This window comes from Amblyomma americanum, chromosome 9, assembly GCF_052857255.1.
Source record: "Amblyomma americanum isolate KBUSLIRL-KWMA chromosome 9, ASM5285725v1, whole genome shotgun sequence".
NCBI lineage: Eukaryota > Metazoa > Arthropoda > Arachnida > Ixodida > Ixodidae > Amblyomma > Amblyomma americanum.
In genome coordinates this window covers 4,341,611-4,365,125 of record NC_135505.1, presented here as the reverse complement: position 1 = coordinate 4,365,125, position 23,515 = coordinate 4,341,611, and the positions used below count along the sequence as shown (strand labels likewise).

The 23,515-nt window shown below is 46.6% G+C and overlaps 1 protein-coding gene across 1 annotated transcript in view; it reads right to left on the bottom strand.

Moving 5' to 3' along the window:
- RyR (Ryanodine receptor) overlaps positions 1-23,515 on the bottom strand; it is a 1,185,515-nt gene that overhangs the window by 402,953 nt on the left and 759,047 nt on the right. The window contains 3 exon segments of the mRNA XM_077638630.1: positions 1,111-1,289; positions 1,637-1,752; positions 6,360-6,413. Of these exon segments, the coding sequence (XP_077494756.1) occupies positions 1,111-1,289; positions 1,637-1,752; positions 6,360-6,413 (349 nt within the window).

Below are 23,515 nucleotides of genomic sequence, written 5' to 3'. Positions count from 1 at the left end.
CAGTTCGAAAACGAAATAGTCGAGGCTGTTGCTATCTTGAGATCGGAGCCAGATAAGTATGTCAGCCCGCCTTCTGTGTCCATTTCAAAGAAAGAATTAGCGTTTCTGCCAGTGTTTCACTAGGTTGTTTTGTTTTGGTTTTTCGCAGGCTAGTTGTGTCATCCTTGCTCGGTTCCGTTCCCTTCCACGTACCGATTGTTTTCGGCATGTTTGCCATTGAACTGTTTTCTCACGTTTCATCTTCATTTTATGATTGTTTGCCAGACTACACGCGCGACTAATCCATATAAGCTCTGATGTTCGTCAATAAATGTTCACTTGTCTGTAGTGCCCTGTGTTGTCGCCTGCGTCATTCCCATCCTGCTTTGCAGTTTTGCTCCTCACCATTGGCTAGTGTGTGTGCAGCAAAAACCAGTGCTAGTATGCCAACTGGTGCTTCTCTGATCCATGGCATGCATTGTATGCGGAAGTGTGCAAAATGCCGTGACAAAATGGAGAAATAGAAAAGGCTCCTAATCTGTGTCACAACCACTGCGGCGCAGCTGAGAGGATCCTGCAAACCTCGGTTGCACATTGTCGCAACCTTTAGTCCTCTTCGTTCATTCGCTGCTGAAAGCTTCTTTAACTACCACCAGAGTGCTGCACAGTCTTGCCCATTCATGTATAAAGACCCTTATAGAAACTCTATTCTTATGCACAACAAGGGGCACAAATACTAAGAAGTTTTTGTTTATCTCTAGCCCCCATCACATGAGGCTGAAACTCTCGGATAGTACCCATATAAGTACTCTGCTGCTGAAAAGAGATTTACAGCAACTATATTTTAGCAAGGTTAAAGTAGAATGTATTTCCAACTAGTCCCAGTAGTAGCTCTTTTGACAATGACTACCATTTTCTCTTCTCTGTTCTGCCTTCTAGCTTAGCCGAGTATGCTTTGTAATGTCATAAAATTGGGTCTAAAGAAGCGAAATAGCTGATAGCCCGGTCACCATCCCCGAAATTCAGCGACTGCTTTTACTGGGGGTGTACCCATTGTGGAGGCTCGAGCGGTTTCCTTCTAGTGTGTTGCATCACCACACTGAACACCCTTGCTTCACAATGGGGCCCCACCTCCTGGAGCTGGCTCTCTGCCTGAGAGGTGTCGTCGGTGCTAGACTTGAGGTAGCTGCGCATGCACTCCTCCTTGTGGAAGACCGCATCTGCGCACTGCCGGACCTTCTCCATCAGCGGTAGCACGGGGTCCCGCAGGAGCTCCTCCGACGAGTTGATCACAATCTGGCCCGCATGGCCTGCGTTGTTAGCCGATACCCGCACAGAGAGGGTAAGTGTGCCGCCCCTGGCAGATGCAAGCATTTGGACAGAAGACAGCTGATGCAACTGCCCCTCCTCTGCTGTCTCAAAGTTGTTTCTCCCTGATGTTCTTTTACAGCAGGGGCTCCCAAACTGAGCTTTTTGGGTTCCTCGACCACCCATATTCATGCATGACCCAACCACGGCACCTTTCCTTTAAACATTTTGGAACGGACCCTAGTGTAACTGCTTGCCGCCGAGCGATTGAAGCTGAGCCACCTGGGTTGATCAGTGTCTAATGTCAGCCACAAGAGAGTTTGAGAATGCGACAAAAGAGCTCGCGCACCTGCAATAGTGATCATCCAAGGGGAGCCCTCAGTGTTGACTGTTTTCCGCAGGAGGTTCAAGATGTTCTTCAAAAGGCTGGTCAGGTGATCACTGGTGACCATGGTCACGTGGTTCCTAGGGAGGAGGATGAAGCAAATGTAAAACACCAAGGCCTCACAAAAGCAGTGTGGCTTCAGGCATGCAGCTGGAATGCCAGGCGCAATAACTGCGTAGTTATTACATTTTGGGTAGAAGACAGCGCCAATAGACAAAAGACAGAGAGCAAGCAAACACACAGACGAGCGCTGACTCGCAACTGCAATAGCTCCAGGGCACATGCCCAGAGTACAGTCTAAGGACCGCATCATAGGTAAATGGCTAAGAACCCCTAAACCCCGGTAGCAGGACAGCAGCGACAACCAAAACCATGAAAAAGCCAGAAACACTAAAACAAATCACGCGTTGTCCAGGAAAGCAATCTCTTTACTGAGATTTCTTTCTCTTTACTCTTTACTAACTAGCAATCACGAAGGCTGACGAACGCATCATCCCGTCTTTTTCGAGTAGCGTATGCTTCCATAAACTCTCTTGTTGTCTTTACTCAGTTACAAAATAGAATGCGCGTATGTGCGACTAAAGGTCTGCACACTTTCTTGTTTTCCTTCCCGCAATCCTGGCAGTGTTCCTTCAAATAGGAATAGGTTCAATCTGAAAGTGATCAAAGATGTTCCCTTAGCCGAATATTAATACACCGGCCACTGTGACTGATATAAACATTATTAATGTGAAAGCATTACTTGTCGGCAAGGTCTGCTCATCAAGACGTTCCCGCAGCCATTGTGGCCTTGTCACAAGAGGTAGAATCAAACAATTGTTTGTATTCGAAAGGGGACGATGTGAGAATAATGCACCATAAAAATTATGTCGAAAGGATGATTAGTTAAATAATTACAGCCAAAAATGTAAAAACATCGAAATAACGCAGACGTCGACATAGTGAGTGGACGGGAAAACAACCGTCGATGGCAAAATAGTGAAAAATTAAGCAAAAGATATGAAATAAAGTTTGAAATTAATTGAAGGCTGTTTCATCAGTGATAAAATAGTGAAAAAAATTTCATTGATACAGAGTAATTAGTTAATTAAATTGAGTTAGTTGAATATGCTGGACGGTGATATAGTAGGCAGACGGGAAAGTAGCACTCGCGCCAAATTTGAAACAGAATATGTGACTGGAGTGAAAGGAGATGTCGGCAATGCGGCTGCCATGGTAACGTGGGGCGACATGTCGCCTCGTTGAAATGGGCTCACCGGGACGAGAGAGGAGAGGGCTGTGTAAAGGTGCGGTGACTGGTGGCGCGATGGAAAGAATCTGCTACATCGTTCTTTCGTATCGGCTCCGCTTCGGCGTTTCCGCCTTGCGTCAGTCGTTCCCTCGCCGCCGTCCAGTGCGCGGGTTCCTTTCGTATGCGTCGAATGGTGGGATATCTCGTTGTGTGATTGTGTGCGCGCTGACACGTTTGCTTTCGCATTCTCCCAATGCGGGTCACCCCAGTGATCTTTAAAATTTTTCAGGAAAGAGGAAGCTCATACACCACTGAGCCAACACATTCCACGCATCTTCATCTATGCAATACTGGACAATAAAATCGGCTGTTTCTTGGTACGTCGTCACATCGGTTCCTTTATCGTACAGCAAAGCCCCCCCCCCCCCCCCCCCTCAACTATTGTGGCGCAGAAAACACCATCACGTTCACGTCAAACCGTCCCACAAACTTTTTAAGATTATGAGTCGTTCGGTGCACACACGGCATAACTACATCTTTCCTATCTTTTTTTGCCTAACCTCGCTCTTCAGCATTCTTTTCGTACTGCCCACAATAGCTCTTCGCAAGTTGCTGAAATCACTACTTTCGGAAAACCTGCGGCTTCTAATCTAACCTGTTAAAGCACGCTGTCCACTACGCAGTGATGGCATGAATTTGTCAGGTTTGAACGTATGCTCGTCATCGCTGTTCTATTTTTTATTAATTTTGAGTACCCCGAGAAAAACTCAGCATTGGTTTTTGGGATCTGGGCGAATACATCCAGCAGATGTGTTCTCCCCTAAAAAAACCCTAAACTAAAATAATAGAGAGCATTTTCTGAAGGCAACTCATAAGTGAAAGATAGCCATACCACATTATTTAAAAACCTATAAGATGTTATTACTTCTTCTACTAAAGCGTACCTGTCAAACAATATTGAAAAATTAACAAATCTTGAAATATGCATTGCATGCCCTCCAATCTTCCCTCCAATGCATTGAAAGCCCTCCAAAGTCGTTTCTCTCTCTCTCCCTCCAATCTTTTTGTTGATTTCCCTGTCCACCTGAGCAAGAAAAATATTGCTGAGGGCCGGAGCAGCCTTTGAACCGATACATACGCCTTTTTGTTTGTACAGAGACATCATATGTCCAGCCCACGTACGTACGTCGATGTCAAATAAAAAGACAAACTCCAGGAACGCCGACACAGAAATGCCCCCCCCCCCCCCCCGACCCACAAAACTAGCTTCGTCATTCCTTTCATCTATGCATTTGCGTACAGCTTTCAAATTCCTTTGTGTACAAGAGAAAATACAGGAGCAGCACATCAATGCTAGAACCGGTGCACCTCCCTAGATTTTCTTGCCCCAGGTACATGGCCAGTGCATCTGCATTTCTGTCTGCAAACGAATAATCCACCGTAAAACCTGAAAGGTGCTTCCGCACGTAGCCAGAGACCAAATTCTGCCATGTGCCGGCTTCGGAAATAATAGCCCTAAAGGGGGCATAAATCTTGTTTTTGCCGAGAAAGATAAATTTAATTCCATTCCTTCTGTTTTTCGAAAAGAAGTGGCTAACGCCATTGAATTATGATCATTTAACAGTGAAATTACACGTTATTTTACAACCACATGATCTGCATTTACCCATTCAAAGCATTTGCTGACGGCTGCCGAGGCCTCTTCATTGAACCTCACTTCAGGCACGATATGCTCTTTCTTATCTGATAAAACAGGTCATAAATCAGTACTGTGGAAACATTCCATGAGGGCACGCATGTCCTTACTTCATTTCGGTCGTCCCACAGACGACGCACCCAAAGCGTTGATACTCTCCTCTAGGAACCTCGGCCGAAGCTCATCCTTGACTTTTCGGGAGATGCCTCTGTATAAGGCCAGCCTCTCCGCTGGTGCTACGAGTACTGATCGGTCTTTGCTCCAGGGTCTTCGGGTGTTGTGGTGAAAGGCATGTGCCACCCAGAAGCTGCATTTTTCTAGCTTGCTTGTCAGTCCTCTTATTCCTTGGAACGTGAGGAAGGGCCGAAGCCCACAAGAACTCCGTCGTCTGTTGAAAGGTTTCAAACCATTCCTTGTGGATCTTGGTTTGCTGATATTCGGTTCCGTATCGTCCGGATGCCACCCTTAAGCACTCCTTTAGGTATTGTGCCTGTCGCCAAAGCTTTGAATGTAGATTGCGGCAAATAAGTCTTGAATTCCCTGGTGAGGGCTGTGAGGGCCCGCACATGAGCTGTGCGAATCCAACGGGCTATGTTGTCGTCACAGCTATGTTGTATAACAGCTATGTTGTCGAACACCATAAAAAAATCTTCAAAGGCAACTTCTGTCGGCTTAGCGCCTGAAACATCGGGGACTTCTATTAACAGCTTGGCAACGTCACTACCATCTTAAGCTGCGCGCACTGCAATCAAAGCTTCTACACCCTCAAAACACAGTGCAGCATGATGGCAGAAGTTCTCTCAAGCATGGTGGTTTTGAGCGTCTCGAGTAACGTCTTGCCAGGCAAGGCTGATATTTTTGATTGCAGCCAGCAAATTAATCTTCCGCTCATAAGTGACCCACAATTTCAATAGAGAAGCTTCACCACGCACTTCCGGTAGCCTGGCTTGACTACACGGATGATGCTTTGTCAAGTGGCTGTAAACCCGGTGTTGCGTTCGGTGACAGAAAGCAAAGCACAATGTTTTTAAGCGAGACGCCAGAGTGGTGCGCTGAACAGTTAATTATCCAGGAAGAGGCAAATCTTGCGCCCTCTCATTGCAAGCCCCTCGGAAGGCCTTGCCACTGTTTCGTCGTCATCTGGCAGGATGAAGTGCCGGAAAGCAAGTGCGAAGCAGCGGAGGCACAGCCAAAGTCAAGCGCGCAGAACAGCAGCATGACTGCAAATGCAAAGCTAAGAAAACACGGAGGACGAGGACGTCTCGCAGCGTTCGTAGGTAACCGGGCTGCCATGAGGGCCGCCGCCTTCCCCCGCAGCCAGAGCAACAGGGACGGAGATGATCACACGTACTTGATCACGTGTAGGTACGTGGCTGCTGAATACGAGCACTGCGAAGTGAGACTGGCTGTCGGACGGATTTTGAAGGGCTGCTCCCGCTCCTCTTGCGTTTCACGGGTTTCAGTGAAGTGCGGCCTGGCTGCGTGGTAGCTCCGAGACTATCGGTGCCGACGCAGCAGTGCGTTGGTGGGCATTTGGTAACCAACTGCGGGCCTTCAGTGACCGATCACGGACCTCTGGTGGCCGATTGCGGGCGCTCAGAGTTCGATATATTTAAGGTGTAGTTTGTTATAAAAAATACATTTTGCAACCACAATGCTAGAACTTCCGAGTGTTTCATATAAAGCATAAATCACTCTGATTTCGTTCTATTTGGGTTTGACTGTATCCCTCCCCATTTATGCCTTGCGTTTGCACTTACCCTGATGTGGGGTTCACGTTGTCGGGTCCTTGGCTCCACCAGAAGGGAAGATAACTGGGAAAGACAGGAAACACACAAGGCATGACACCAATACCACCAGGTAACCTATGTGTCCCTTGGTGAAAGATTATAAAATTTCCACTCCTTCAGTGGGTCAAATCTGAATGTCCCTAGCACACATGAATACCGCTTTCCTTCAGCATCACAATTAAAGTACGCTTGAGAAACAGTTTGTTATTAATGCGAAAACATAATATGGTTATGTCGTTTAAGCAAAAAGTGTCCGTAAATTTTTTCCGCCCGATTATGTTGTTCTGTGGAAATATGTGCTAAAGTTTGCTTGTGTTATGTAGTCCGTGAGTAGACCTTGAATTGGTAAAATTTTCGTTCAATAATTGTAATTATTATTTAAATTCAGTTAATGAAATAAATGCTGTGTTTGAAGCTCGTTTTGTGTGATGAGAAACTGAAAATTGGATGAAAAACGATGTAAATGCGTGAGAAAGCTTACGTAACAAAAAAATAATAAATAATAAAGTAAAAGTAAAATATAAAAATAAAACTTGGCAAAACTCGAAATAGTGAAAATAAAAAATAAATAAAAATGGCGGAGAAAAACAAAAACAGAAATGCTTTCGCATTTATGCTCCTAAGCAGACTTAAATGCAATCCTGTAATTATTACATTTCTTCAAAGGCAAGCCGCATCTCATGGGAAAGTCACGCAGAGGTGCGCGAGTAATGAAATTCAAATTTGAATAGGATAACAATTTGTCGACAAACTCAACACTGCCTTGGCGACGGACATAACAAGTAGTGTTTGTTTACTGGCCTTTCCATCCCAGTGTTTTGTGAGGTTCTAGTTTCCTCATTTTCATGTGCCCATACAGATAGAGGCACTGGCAAAGAACTATTGCAGGTGACATGAAAAATCTCTCGGGAAAATGCTGACAATGCAGTCACACAAATTAGTAATTAAAACCAGTAAGTAGTACACCCCGTTAATTCTGAAAACGCGGGAGTCCTCCCAAATGCTCATGTACAAGCCTATGGTGCCAGAAGCTTGTTTATTCGGATTACCGAAATCGTGCCGGGTTGAGGTATGACATTCTAAAACAGCGCAAACAAGACAAGGACAAAGGAAACGCACAACACGAGAGCTGCCGCGCCTGTCAACAAGAATTCGAACAATGCAGAGTCATAGGACACCATGCTGATTAACTGAATAGGGAAGTGATTGAAGCCTCTAACATAAAATCTAATTCATATACCTTTGTCAATGCGCTGTCTGTGCTTTTATCAAACAAAGAAATGACGTTCCTTTCGGGAAAGAAAAGAAAAAAAGAAACGTTTGTGAGGATATGTGCTCTTTAAATACCTCTTCCCATTTGTGTAATTGTGTCAGTGCGTACGTAAAAAAAGCCAAACCGTTGGATAGGAATGAACTTGCCTTATTAGAAGAATTTGTTAAATTTGTTCGCGCATGCCAAATTCAATCATGTCATCGTTTTATTGATTTTAAGTTAAGGTTATTGCAGTTGTTAGCAAAACCTTGTCACCTTCATATGCCATTCACTCTTTGTTATAGACGTGTTTTATCGTTTTGATGGCTCTTTACACCATGTGACATTTTCCGCTACGGGGTCAACCATTCTGCTTTGCTAACTCTGACCATCTCTTTTGAGATTTCATCGTGTTTTATCTTTACCACCCTCTTACGCTTTTTATAACTTGTATGGTCCTTTACACATTATGACGTCAACTGCTTCTAAATACATCAGCCACTTCCTTCCTATGTATTGTGCCAGTGCTCGTGTTGTACATTTCCTTCGTCCTTGTCTTGTTTGCGCTATTTTAGAGCGAGTACCTACCAACTCGCCCAGCCTTCTACTGTGAGATATGACAAAAAAACCCTAACTTTCTGCAGTGAAAAATTATAAATTTCCGAGACGCAGAATAAACAATCCGCTAAATTCCAAGGATGAAGGATTCAGAATTCGCAAATTTCCGCAACAAACATACGACATATGAAAGAAACATGCCAGTTTATTTTTTAGCGCATGTCTTGCATGCTGCAGAGGTCCGTTTTCTAACATTTAAGGAGGCTGTTGTAATTCTGCATCGAATAATGCTTTCCTCTTAGCTCCACCCAACGAATGACTTTGTTTGACATTTGATCATCATCATGCCTGAATCTGAATGATCTTTCTGCATCAATACAGTTTGATATTCCAGTAGCGTTCGCTTGGGGGCTGGCACATGTCTTGTCCTTGTGACGACACACTATTCGCAAATTTCCGTGCATCCTCCGCCTTGTTATCATCCGACCCAGTGTATCAGCGCTGGACCGCGTTACCGATAAAGCACAGCGCCACCGCTGCGTCACCCTAGGCATGATTCACCAACGGCGGCTACAAAAACAGGCTGCCCGGCTGTGAAGAGGGCTGTTTTCCTTCCGCTACCCGGACCAGCGTATCGTGGGTATGCTCGTCCGCTGCCATCGCTAATAAACAGTTGTTATTACGTTTTATGTTGGGTTTCGTCCTTCTGCCGAATGGCATCCCACATTCACTTTGGGAGTTGGGCTAAAAACAATCCGCCTTGACATCACCGTTTATTTTGATAGAAAATATATTTGAAACCAATGGAACAAAGTCACTTCCATGCCATCAAGGAAAAATAGGATATGGAAATCTTTACACTGTTCGTCTTGCTTAGAAACTGCGCAAGATCACTGTCACTGGATTACAGGTCTCGAGCAGTTTGCAAGTATACACTTGCGACTTTGCACCTAGGACTGGTGATTCTATCCAGGCACACTTGAAGACTACAGCCTTTTTTCTGGTAGAAACCTGACCTGCACCACACCCTCTTCCGGCTATGGTTGGCGTAAATGATTTCAGAATTTGTTAAAAGCGTAATAATATTTGTTTTAAAATTTTACTCCCACTCGTGTCATATGTGCGCTGATGGCTGCTATAGACGGTAATGCGAAACTGGAGTGCAGCCCTTCACATGCCACCTGTCAACGAGGGCAGGTGTCGTGTTACGCATCTTGCCACCCTCGAAGATCTTCCTGTTGCAGCCACCTTCCGGTTGACCATTCCTCCACACTCGCCGTAGTAGGTGGCGTTCCACTCTGCTAGTACCTGCCACGGTTGTCAGGTGGCGTGTGACGCCAACGACTACAACGCAGAATCCATGGCTGTGTGCCTTTGAGCAGCACTCATAGGTAAATGAGTCTTTTTCCCATTGTTCTGTCATTCTTACTAATGTTCGTAACAACAGTTGAATCAAATAATAAGAATTTGGCTGCTAACACAAAATTGCATGAAAAATGCCCTAACATGCAATTTTTCGCAGCATCACGGGATATAGGGTCTTAGGCCATCATCATCATCATCATCATGAGACTGACTACATCCACTGCAGCGCAAAGGCCTCTCCCATTTCCCTCCAATTAACCCTGTTCTTTGCCAGCTGCGCCCAACCTATGCCTGCAAACTTCTTAATCTCATCCGCCTACCTATCTTTCTGCCACCCCTTGCTAAGCTTGCCTTCTCTTGGAATCCGCTGCGTTACCCTTAAGAACCAGCCACGGTTGGCCTGAATAATTTGGGATTTTGTTATAAGCGTAATATTTCTTTAAAAATTTTCCCGAAGCCTCAAACTCCCGCTAGTGTCATATGTATGCTGATGACTGCAATAGTCGGTAAAGCGCAATTTGCTTACCTTTTGCATTATATGCCCGAGCCCATTTCTTCCTCTTGATTTCAACTAAAATTTCGCTAACCCGCGCTTGTTCCCTCACCCACTCTGCCCGCTTCCGGTCTCTTAACGTTACACCAAACATCTTTCTTTCCATGGCTCACTGCGCTTGTCCTTAACCCTTTTCGTTAGCCTCCATGTTTCTGCCCCGTAGGTAAGTATCGGTAAGATACAGCTGTTGTATACTTTTATCTTGAGGAATATTGGTAAACTGCCATCCATGATCTGAATAAACATGCCATACGCGCTCCACCCCAATCTTACCCTTCTATTTATTTCCCTCTGATGATCCTGATCAGCTGTCACTCGCTACCTGCCCTAAGGATTCCTTTACCACTTCCACCACCTCCCGCCAATTGTGAACTGTTGTTCCCTTGCTGGACTGTTGATCGTTACTTTGGTTTTCTGCATGTTAGTTTTTACCCCCACCGTTCTGCTCTGCCTGTCTATATAATTGATCATGGTTTTCAGTTCACCTCCGGAGTGACTCAGCAACGCAATGTCATCAGCGATTCGCAGGCTATGTAGGTATTCTACATTTACTCTTATTCCCAACTACTCCAAATTCAGGCCTTGGAATGCCTTCTGTAAACAGGCGATGAATAGCATTGGCGAGATCATGTCCCTATGGTATATATATATATATATATATATATATATATATATATATATATATATATATATATATATATATATATATATATATAGCAACTCCACAGCTATCATAGGCCTCTATAAAGTCAGCAATAAAATTCCAATAAGGAAGGGCGTATATATATATATATATATATATATATATATATATATATATATATATATATATATATATATATATATATATATATATATATATATATATATATATATATAGGTAGCGGGTGACAGCTGATCAGGAGAATGCATACGACTCATTGGAAACGTCAGCAGTCATACAGAAACTGCGTAATCAGGGTGTAGAAGAACCTTTTGTTAATTTATATATATATATATATATATATATATATATATATATATATATATATATATATATATATATATATATATATATATATATGCATTCTCGTAATCAATCAAGGCTATATATATAGGGGTTGGTTGTCTTCTGCGCATTTCTCTATCACCTCACCTGATTCATAGTGTGAATATGGCTATTGTGGGATATCCTTTACAAAAAGCCTGCCTGATCATTTGGGTTATTAAAGTCTAAGCTTGCCGCGACTCTATTAGCGATTACTTTAGTAAATACCTTTTATGCAATGGGTAGTAAGCTGATCGATCTGTAATTTTTCAAGTCCTTGGCGCCTCCTTTCCAATGAATTAAGATAATGTTTGCATTCTTCCAAGCTTCTGTTATGCTAGAGGTCATAATTCATTGCGCATACAGGGTGGCTAGTTTTTCTAGCACGATCTCCCCTCCGTACAACAGATCTGCCCTGCTGTCCCCTTTGTAGGTTTTCCCGCGATGCACCCTGCAGCAAAAGCATCACCTCAAGGGAGGGACGCGTTCCATGGTTAGTTACCTTAACTAACAAGGGAGGGCGCCACAAAGACTGCTTTCGTGTGCGCGCGCTCGGGACGTAGCTTACAGCACCATCTCTTAGGGCTGGGATCGTTGGCGCGAGCGGACGTGTCGCTCGTGGCTCCGCTTTGCGCCAGCGGGGAGAGGAAGTGGCGGGGCGACTTACTCCCGTATCTCGTCCCTCCAGGCCTCGGAGTACCCCTTGCCCTAGTGTGAGCGAGCATTCGCTGCTAACTTTGCTGGTGAGTCGGACGACCTCGACTCCTTAGCGCGCTTTGTTGCTAGCTAGCGTTATTGTTGCTGTAGTAATAAATGCCTGTTTGTGTCAGCCAATGTCATTCCTTTGTTCCCTCAGAGCAAGGCCCGCCGTTGTCGGCGTGCACTCGTAGCGTACACGCCCACGTGGTGGGTTCCTGGCGGTTTTGAGCAGTGTCAGTCGCTCTTAAGCGGGGAGAACGCATTTATCTCCCCAATTAAACACTAACAGCTGTTACCTGATCCTGCCCAGCTGCTTTTCCCTTTTCCATTGCTCCTAAGGCTTTCTTTTCTTCCTCTTTCGTTACTGGGTGGATGACGCTTTGCTCTGCGTTACTATCTGTCTCATTAACGATCTGATTACATTGGATACTGCTCATATTTGTGTAGAACTCTGGCTTCTTTAAGTACCTTATCCATATTGCTAATGGCATTGCCCTCCTTGTCTCTTAACGTATACATCTGGTTTTTACCTATGCCTAGTTTCCTCTTCACCGCTTTTAGGCTACCTCCGTTCTTTAGAGCATGCTCGATTCTCTCCATATTAAATTTTCTTATGTCGGCTAACTTGCGCTTATTTATTATTTCGATAGTTCTGCCAGTTCTATTCTCTCGGCAGGGTTAGATTCCCTTATGCTTTGGCGTTTCTTAATTAGATCTTTCGTCACCTGAGATAGCTTGCCGGTATCCTCTTGGACCGTCCTACCGCCTATATACTTCTACTGCGCACTCCGTAATGGTAGCTCTCTTTTTTCGCAAGCGCTAAAAGAACACGAACAAAGAACGAACAGACAGGACGAGCGCTACTTCCAGCTGTGTATTTCATGAAACCGCAAGTGCTTTATACAGTGGTCAAAGGCTACTATGACACGGCAGAACACTGTACGTGCGCGATAAAAAGAGCAGCTGCCGAGATTGACAGAAACCGGAAAACTTGCGCCAGATTACGTCTATATCCTGAGGAATGCGAGTTCTTTTTTGACAATGAAATGGAAGGAGCGCTGACACAAGTGCTTCCGAGTGATGCTATTTTCTGTGTGTCGATAATCTCTCGGGTAAGTTTCACGACAACGTCCGATAATTTGACACTGATTTAACAATGGGACACAGTTTCGGCACTTACTGCAGTGAATGGCACGGTTGCTTTGGGGCGAATTTCTAACATTATTGTTCTGCTGGCGTAGCCGGTCGTTGAGAAAACACCCTGTTTGTCCAACATACTTTTAAAAGCACAAGATAGAGGGATGCAGTAAACGACGCAATCATTAAAGTTCACGTATGCAGTTATGTGTTGATGCGACATGTTTGTTTGAGTAGTTTGTTCGTTTGAGTCGACGTGTTTGTTTGAGGGGCGAGTGTTAGGGCTTTGTCAGCTTGCAAAGCTTGTTGAGCTTATGACAGCCTTTGCATGGAAACAGCGCAGCAGACGGGACCAAGAAAGGAAGACACACACACGGGCGCTGACTATCAACTGAAAGAAATTTATTGCAGCAACGTTAATATATAAAACCCATACATATGATAAAAGCATGAAACCTTAAATCTAGGTGACAAGATTCTTGTAATCAGCCATCGAGAAATCTGATTTATTTTCTTCTCAAGATAACAGAAGGAGTGCTGATGCACTTCTCCCCTCGTTGATGTATGGCATACGCTTCGAAAAGTTCGCGGTCAAGCTGGTTCTTGTATCGTTTAAGAACTTTGGTAATGTCCAAAGTGGCAGTGCACTGGCGTCAGGTCACCTGTTCAGGCAAGTTCTTCCTTGCGCCGGCTTTTATACCTTTATTATGCTCTCTGAGCCTGCCACTCAAACAGCGCCCAGTTTCTCCTATGCTGATCCACACGGTAAAGGAATATTGTAGACGACTTCCTTTGTACAAATATATCAATTCTGTCTCGCTGTGTGCAGCGTGTTCTTACATCGTGTATTCACGTTAAAATCATGTCAACCACAGTTCCTCGCAAAAATATGGCATTGACGTTATCATTGTAATTCATAGATCATTGCATTGTCTGTGTGCAGATAACTTGTGTGTATCCATATATATTTGTCGTGTTCTCGTTAGTGCGTGTACGACGTCATTTACTACTGTACCTAACCAGTGTAATTCAAACTTTTTGGCGTCTTTCTTTTGCCCCATCAATGTTGTGTATTTCCGATCGTCGCACCACTGTCTGCAGCTATATTTGCAATATAAATGTTCCGGGGCCTCGTCAGGCGTTTGAATACGCTTTTTGCCTCGGCTCTCCAGAGAGGATGGAAAATTGAATGTATTATCCATGTAGAGCTTACTTGATTCTGTTGAAAACGAATGAATGAATGAATGTTCTGTAAGCGAAAGAGAACCGCGCGGCAGTTCAAAAATGCGTGTCAGAACTTTGCCGGTCCGAATAGTGCTCGTGCATGCATATGGCATAAAACGCTCACCATAGAAGTCTGCGTTTCGACGTTCCTTTTTGTCCATTTACTGCGAACTTCGGGACGTAGAAACAATTCCGCGTGACAATCATGTTTGGTAGTGGGCTTCAACGGACCTTAACTTTGTGAAACGGCTGTGACATCTAAAGTTACGTCTGCCTGGACAGTAGGTGCGCGGGGCCGTCCAAATCCAAAGCAGCGAGTTGGGAGCAATTTGGTGCAGTTTTTTTTTGCAGTTTTTACCAGGATGGCACAGCTTGGCTTGTTTTTCGGAATTTGGCGCATTTGGTGCAACGGTGGGGTAACAGTCTAGTAGCATCACATAAGTTTGCGATTTTGACAGTACATAAACTGGGAGGCGCACTTTGTGCCCCCCTTTATCACACACCATGCCGTGAGACAGTTGCCACTGTACACCAAGTACCGTATTTACACGACTGTAAGTCGACTCAGTTATACGTGGGTCCGTGATATGGAGTTCAAGCCGCGTTGGATGACTTGCACGGATTAGGACTGATCAAACCTCACATACGATAACGTCCCTGAGACTGCTCCGCCAGACATGCAGCTGTCCGTTTTTATTCAGAAGTGCCCCAGCGTAGCCAGGCTGGTAACGTGTTGGTTACAGTCACAACTTTGGTGGCGCATAAAGGGCGCTAGTACTTCCTGTATATTACACGCTCGTTTATTCTTTCTTTTTTCTTGCAAGTCCACTCTGTTCGGAGGACGAACTTGTCTTCCATACCGGGTATGGACCGGGGCCATCAGACAGCTGCTGGTGCTGCACGGTACAAGTGCTGGCCGAGAAGTCTCATCGACATTAAGCAAAAGGCAGAGGTCAACAGCATTCTTTCGTGCTCGAGATGATGACTCCAGGTTCACGGGGGACACGTGTGCCGCCCTTAAGTGGTAGCGGTTCCTGTGATACCGACTCACCTCGTGACCCTCAACAATGAACGAGCGTGGCTCTTGTCCTAAAGCAGTGACAGTTCGCAATTTCTATTAATGGTTCAGTCCGAACCAGACCAGTTGTACACATTAAAGTCGTTTCAAGGGTGACATGTGTTTGCCCCCTGCTTGTGCTGTCCAATTTGACAGGACCAAAGTCCACGGTAATGAGTTTCCGCTCGGTAGTTTAGAATCGGGAAGGTTGGATGCATTGGGAGCAATGTGCGAATTCATCGGCCCATCAACATTTCGACTGGAAATGGCAATGTGGACGTCGATGTTGCTCGGTAGTTGAGAAGAGCCAAATCCAGGTCCTCCCCTTACTTGTGCCTTGCTGAATGTTTTTTTATTGTTCTGATTGCTCTCTGTGCTTGTCCGTTTGATCTGGGGCGGTGAGGCGATAATGTGTGATGCACAGTGGACCACGAGGCATTGAATTCTGCAAACTCATTGCTGTCGAATAGGGGACCATTGTCTGTCAAGACTTCCTGCGGAGTACCAAAACGGGTATACATCTTCTTGAGACAGCAAATAACAATGCAACTTATAGCAGAAGGTAATCGCTCAAATTCCAATTACTTTGAGTCGTAGTCAACTATGAGCAAGTGTAGTGACCGATCTTGGTGAAATATGTCAATTCCCAGTTTCTGCCAGGGAAGGGTTGGCAGAGGAATGTCAATCTGGCTCGTATTGGTTGGCTGGCATGTGGTGCTTACATGTGGCGCAGTGCTTTACCATGTTTTCCGCATCCTGTGTCATCCCTGGCCAATAAAGAGCCTCTCATACCCTCGCCTGGCATGCTAACATGCCACGATGTCCCAGACGTAAATTTTTAAGTGCAGCTGGTTGAGCGGTAGCTGGAAGCACAAGGTGGAGTCCTCGACAAAGCAGCCCCTCTCCATAGTGAAGCTCATCTCTGCAGTTTCAAAACTTCCGAGCAGATGGGTGTACTTCTTGCCTTCCTGGCCAACCGTCTGGTACATACTTGGTCACAAGCTGAAGGGTTTTGTCAGAGGCTGTTTGCACTGTGATGCGATTTAGTGCTTCTCAGGATACACCTACAAGCAAGCAAACTGATTGATTAGTGTCCACAGATGATGTGTCGATGGACATGGAGACCAGGGCTTTAGAAAGGGCATCTGCTACAACGAGTTCTTTGCCAGGCACAGTGATTTGAACGAAAACATCTTCGACGGAAGTCCGCCTTGTTGGGTTCTTGAGATAGTTGAGAGAAAACTGACGCCAACCAATATTTTAACTTTACCCAACGTTTCGGGACCAACTCGGTCCCTTCTTGAGGCGTGACTAAAGTGTGCCAGTAGCAGCAGCGGGTTGCTGCCTTCGCTCTCCCTTTGTTAGCACGTGGCGCAGTCCACTAACGTACGCGGATGGGAGCGTTCCTGGAGTCCTATTCATCTCCTCCTTTGTGAGCCGGATGTGCCGTGACTCCACATGTCGCCTCTTGAACAAGTTTGGTTCCACGGCCAAGACGCTCACCACCTCGAAGGCTATCCGGTGGTCGGCGCGCTCGCAGTGTTCAGCGAGGGGGTTGGATTCTGAATTCATTAGCTGGATGTCAATTTTGTGTTGCCTTATTGTTTCGTGGTGGTTTTTTGTTTCGCCGATGTATAAAACCGGGCACTCTGAGCATGGGATTTTGTAGACGACACCCCGTTGTTTTTCCCTGGGGACGAGGTCTTTCGGTCCTGGTAAGAAGCGGCTTATTGTCGAAACAGGTTTGTGAGTCACGTGGATTCCATGTTTTCCGAGAATGCGTGCTCGTGCCTCGCTGATTCCCCTCACATATGGAAGCTCAACGTGCGCGCGTTTCCTTGTTTCATCGTTAGCTTGTCTCCCCCTCCTCCGAGCTTGACGGTGACCAACGCGTTCAATAAAGCCACGTGTGTAGGCATTCTTCTGTAGGTCGGCGGGAACGGTAGCTTCTTCTCCTTTTTTCTTTTTCGGAGGAGCAGATTGACTTTGCTCTTTTCAGGAGAGAGGAGGCGACGGATCCCTTGTGCCTAGTAGATTGGTTGGAATTAAAATTTAGGTAGCGGCCAGTATGGGTTGGCTTCCTATAGACATCGAAGTTTAGATCTGCTCCTTTTCTTCTTATGAAGACGCTCAGGTATGGCAAATTGTTGTTCACTTCTCGTTCCATTGTGAACTGAATAGAAGGCTCTACTGAGTTGATGTGTGCAAGAAAATTTTCGACGTGCGATGTCTTCAAAATGCAGAAACAGCCGTCAATGTAAGGAATGAAAACTTTTGGTTTTTCTTCGAACGACATCAGTGCTTTCTCTCTGATGGCCTCCATCGTCAGGTTGGCTGCAGTCGCCGATATCACGGCGCCCATTGCAGTGCCGCTGGTCTGCTTATAAAATTCTCATTTGAAGGAAAAAGCTGTGCTGCTTAGGCAAATATCCAAAAGCCGGCAGAGTTCTTCAGGGTTCAGGCTCGTCCTAGTACCTAGGTCACCGTCCGCATCGAGAGCTTGCTTCGCTGCGGAAACGGCAAAGGGCACAAGAACGCTGGTATAGAGCGACACCACGCGGAACGAAATTCCGCACTCGTCCACTTCCAATTGCACGTGGGAAAGACGTTCGACGAAGTGGCCAGAGTTGCGCACGCGCGTTGATGAGTTGTCTCTCAGGGGCGATAGGACTCGCTGGAGGTAGGCCGAGAGTGCCTTAAGTGGTGAGGTGGTGAAGTCGACAATGGGGCGCAGCGGAACGCCAGGTTTATGAATTTTTGGCAGTCCATAAAAGGCCGGTGCTGAGCCGTTCCAACAGATCAAGCCTAAGTAGAGGTGTTTTGATTCCGTGTGGTGCTGGAAGGTGGATCAAAAACGTTTGTTCATTCTGACCTGAAGTTGGAAGGCTGGATCCTTTCTTAATTTTTCGTAAGCTGCGCCGTCGAGGAGTGTTTTGACTTTTTCATCGTAATCCTGTCGTTCGAGCAGCACAGTCGCACTTCCTTTGTCTGCCGGGAGGATGACGATGTTTTGGTAGCTGCGAAGGTCTCGGAGAACTGACATTTCTCCTGTCGAGAGGTTTGCGGCTGGCGGCCGAGAACATTGGACAGAACCCCGGTAGCTTTTAGCAGAACTTCTTCGCGGGCGGAAGATTCAACATGCTGGATACCGTCCTCCACAGCTACCACTAGTTTTCCAAGGGGTGGCCTCGCTGAGTTGGTGTTGAACCCGTGGCCTTTCGCCAAGGCAGAAGCTTCGTTTGCAGACAGCGATCTCTATGATAGGTTGGTGGCAAACTTGGAGCTATCACCAGGCGGTCTACTTACCTCCTCTTTCTCCTTTCGGCCTACACCCCGGCCTACCTCCATTCCACTCCACGTTCTCCACTCTCGGCCTACCTCCACCGAGTCCTATCGCCTCTGACAGGCAACTCATCAACGCACGTGCGCAGCTCCAGCCACTTCGTCGAACGTCTTTCCCGCGTACAACTGGAAGCGAACGATTGCGTGGTTTCAGTTGACGTGGTCTAGATCTTTACCAGTGTTCCTGTACCCTTTGCCGTGTCTGCAGTGAAGCAAGCCCTCGATGCGGACGCTGACGTAGGTACCAGGACGAGCCTGAACCCTGAAGAACTCTGCCTGCTTTTCGAGTTTTGCCTAAGCAGCACAGCTTTTTCCTTCAAATGAGAATTTTATAAGCAGACCAGCGGCACTGCCATGGGCGCCGCGATTTCGGCGACTGCTGCCAACCTGACGATGGAGGCCATCCGAGAGAAAGCACTGACGTCGTTCCAAGAAAAACCAAAAGTTTTCATTCCATACATTGACGACTGTTTCTGCATTCTTAAGACATTGAACGTCGAAAATTTCCTTGCACACATCAACTCAGTCGAGCCTTCTATTCAGTTCAGAATGGAATGAGAAGTGAACAACACTTTGCCCTTCCTGGACGTCTTCATAAGAAGAAAAGGGGCAGATCGGTGTCTATAGGAAGCCAACCCGTACTGGCCACTGCCCAAATTTTAATTCCAACCATCCTACTCGCCACAAAGGATCCGTCGTCTCCTCTCTCCTGAGAAGAGAAAAGTCAATCTGCTCCTCCAAAGCGGAGAAAAAACAAGAAGAAGCCACCGTTCTCGCCGACCTACAGAAGAATGGCTACACACATGGATTTATTCAACGCATTGGTCGCCGTCAAGCTCGGAGGACAGGGGGACGAGCCAACAATGAAGCAACAAAACGCGTGCGCGTTGTGGTTCCATATATGAGGGGAACCAGCGGGACACTCGCACGCATTCTCGGAACAAATGGAATCCACGTGGCTCACAAACCTGTTTCGACAATAATACGCTTCTTACCACGACCGAAAGATCGCGTCCCCACAGAAATATATCCGGGTGTCGACTACAAAATTCCGTGCTTAGAGTGGCCGGCTTCATACATCGGCAAAACAAAAAACCTCCACCAAATAATAAGGCAACAGACAAATGACATCCAGCTAATGAATTCAAAATTCAACCCCCTCGCCGAACACTGCGAGCGCGCCGACCACCGGATAGCCCTCGAGGGGGTGAGCGCCTTGGCCGTGGAGACAAACCTGTTCAAGAGGCAACATGTGGAGTCATGGCACATACGGCTCACAAAGGAGGCGATGAATATGACTCTAGGAATGCTCTCTTCCGCGTACGTTAGTGGACTGCGCCACGTGCTAACAAAGGGAGAGCGAAGGCAGCAACCCGCTGCTTCTGCTGGCACACTTTAGTCACCCCTGAAGAAGGGACCGAGTTGGTCCCGAAACGTTGGGTAAAGTTAAAAATATTGGTTGGCGTCAGTTTTCTCTCAACTATTTGCCAGGCACAAACAAGAATGCGCATCGTATGATTCTAGGCATAGCAAGAAACGTAGCCAGGGAGAGACCGAGTCAAAGGTCATCTGCACAGCCCTAGAAGGGGGCGATGATCAGTCTCCACTGTGAAAAGACGTCCACACAAAACGTAATGAACGTGCTCTACGACATACACATTGGCTAAAAGTTCTTTTTCAATTTGTGCATACTTTTGTTGAGTACTTGGAAGTGCTGCTGATGCATATGCAACAGGTTTGCCCTGCTGTAGCAGTACTGCTCCCAAGCCATATGAGCTGGCGTCCACATACAATGTAACCTGCTGGGTTGCGTAAAAAAAACACAAGGATTGGCGTCGGCGTCTGCGGGAGTGACCGATTTACCTCCTCAAAGATTTCTGTGTATTGGCGTCCCAGAGCCAAGGTGCGCTTTTGCGCAATATTTGCCTGAGTTGAATAGTTCGTTGAGCTAGCTGTGGAGCAAACTGTGCCAGAAAGTTATCCATGCCAAGAAAGTGCTGAAGTTCCTGTCGGTTGGCTGGCTGAGGATACTGCACGATGGATTCCAACTTGGTGGCATCTGCTCTCATTCCATCTGCAGAAAACACATCACCAAGGTAGTTTACCTCAGGCACTGCCAACTTTAACTTGTCTCGAACCTCATGTTGGCCTGGCGAGCCATCTATAGCACTTGCCGCAATTGTGTGCAGTGTTCAGACAGAGCTTGGGGCGATCAAATGTCGCCGAACTAAAGTATGATGTTTCTTCTGATGCGAGCACTTGATCGATTGCCTGCTGAAACATCTCAGGTGCACAACTTAGGCCGACCGACCTTACCAAAAAGCGGTAACGCCCAAAGGGTGTTGTGAATGTGCACAGCCGAGAACTAGCATCATTGAGCTTCATGTGATGAAAGGCAAGCGAGGCATCTAGCAGGGTGAACAACGATGAGCCGTGTAGCTTTGAGAGGAAGGAGAGTTTTGATTGTTGGCATCTGGTAGTGTGGGCGCTTGTGTGCCTCACTGAGCTTTCGAGGGTCAAGGCAGACCTGAAGAGAGCCATCCGTTTTGGTCACGACCGCCACTGGGCTAACCCAATCCATGGGTTCAGTGTTTTGTTATGATCACATTTTCTTCTTCCAAGCGCTGCAATTATTGCTTGACTCTGTCTTCTATGGCCGATGGGATTTTACGTGGGGCAGAAATGAATGGCTATTCATTCTCATTTAGAGTTATTGTGAACTCTCCAGGAAGATGTCCTGTTCTCTCAAGTTGGTCAATGTGTACTCATCAATAATGCTCTTTAGTGTTTCATTTCTTGCTGCCGTGTCATCAGCTGGGCTGCAGTCCTATTAGCGGATTCGATGAGTTAGCTTCAGCTTACAGTAGGCATCTAGCCCCAATTGGGAGCAGCTGGAAAACCAATTTAAGTAAAACTTCAATGTTGCTGACGTACCAAGCGAGCTGCATTGAGGTAAGCGCTCTCGCCGCAATGGCAGCGGTTTCCCAGTGTAGGTGGTTACGAAGGCACTGGGATCACTGAGCAGTGGGGGATAAAAGCCATTTCTGCAGTTTGTCTGCAAAGATGAGGTTGGCATTTGAACCAGTACGCAGTTTGAACGAGACGTCATGTCCATTAATTTTGATTGTTTAGAGTCATGGCGACGAGTGGTGGACAGCGCGAAAAGTCAGCACATCTAGCGAAAGGGATGTACCTTCGTGCAATGCTCGCACAACTCATGACTGGTACGGGTGTCATTGGCGTGGTGGCTGTCGCTGCCTAGTGGTTGGGTTTGCCACAGTTGTGGCACTGCTGACCGAATGCAGCGCACTGGCGTGGTTGGTACTGCTGGCCACACCTTGAGCACGTTCTTTGTGCATGATGCTGCGGAAATTGGCGGTTTGGTGGTGCACCTCAACATGGCTGTTTCCGCTTGTCATCGGGCTGCGAGTCTGGTTAGCTGCGCCCATCTAGTGCGATCACCTCACTTTTCGAGGTTGCATATCTTGGGCAATTGCGCTCCCACACATTGGTCCATCACTTTTGAGAGCGTAAGCGTTTTTTTTTTTCACGCAGAAGACGTTCTCTGAGTGCGCTGTCGCTTATTCCATGGACCAGCAGATCTGTGATCAGCCGGTCGCGCGCGGTGCCAAGCGCACACTGATCCGCTTGCTTGGCGACTGCCTGCAGAAATGCTCCAAAAGTCTCAGCTGCCGCTTGGCTTATGTTGTGGAACAGGTGCAACACATGCTTCGTTTCGCGGTACTTTACAAAGCACTGGTCAGGGCTCTCCACGACGTCTTTAATTTTCCGCTCCGCTGACGAAAATGCGTGGGTTTGGTACCTCTGAAAGCGCTCCGGCCCTCCGTGTAGCAGCAACGCGAGCCGCGTCTCGTCATCTTCCTTGTGGTATTTTGTTGGCACATCAAAGATATCGAAATTTTGTTTCCAATCTCTCCAGTCGTCTGTGGGGTTCGAGCTCGATGCAAACAGCGTGATTGGTGGCAGGGACAACGCCATGGCAACGAAATATACTAGTTATTGTTCCCGCGAAGAAACCACTTCTGACACCATGTTATACGTGGGTCCATGTTACGCGCTCCGAGCGGCGTTGGATGATTTGCATGGAGTAGGACTGATCAAACCACACATATGATAACGTTCCTGAGACTGTTCCGCCACACACGCAGCCGTGCGTTTTCATTCAGAAGCCCCCCAGTGTAGCCGGGCTGGTCACATGCTGGTTACAGTCATAACTTTGGTGACGCATTGAGGGCGCTAGCTCCTGCTGTTTATAACAGACAGGAATGTATGTCGACCCCAATATCACATTTCAGAAAAAAAAACTTTGGCGATTATTTAAGCTTGGCCTTTAATAATAGAACGCGATATCATTATCCTGTAGCCGCCGCTTATTGCGAGCTGCTATCGGCTGCCACAGGCGGGTGTGCCCGTGTGCTCATTCCAAAACGAAAATGTATTAGTCACTGCTGTACTCGTCCCATTTGCAACATCGTCCCCACTAGCACTGCCGTCGCGATCGCTGCTTCGATCCCACAGCATGTCATTCTAACGCCGTCGAGCAGTGAAATCTCACAATTCGCAAACAGTCACATCAAGACATCGCGTGGAACAGCTGATATTTTCCCTCGCTGCAGCTATCCACCTGTATCACCCGTTGCGAATATTGATCTTGTGGCCCAGCGCTCAGTTAATTTCTTCCGCGTAAAGCATGGTAGACATCTGTACTCTAACCGTTAACGAGTGCCGGTCGCTTACCGGACCCGGACCACAAATGATGACCGGCAAAGCACTAAAATAAAAACTTTTGAAACGCGGCCGGTAGCAGTCAAATGCGCCAGAGACAATGAGAAGCTATGTGTGAGCATCGTCAGCTCTTCCGTCTACTATCGGCACTCCCCTGCGCCGCTGC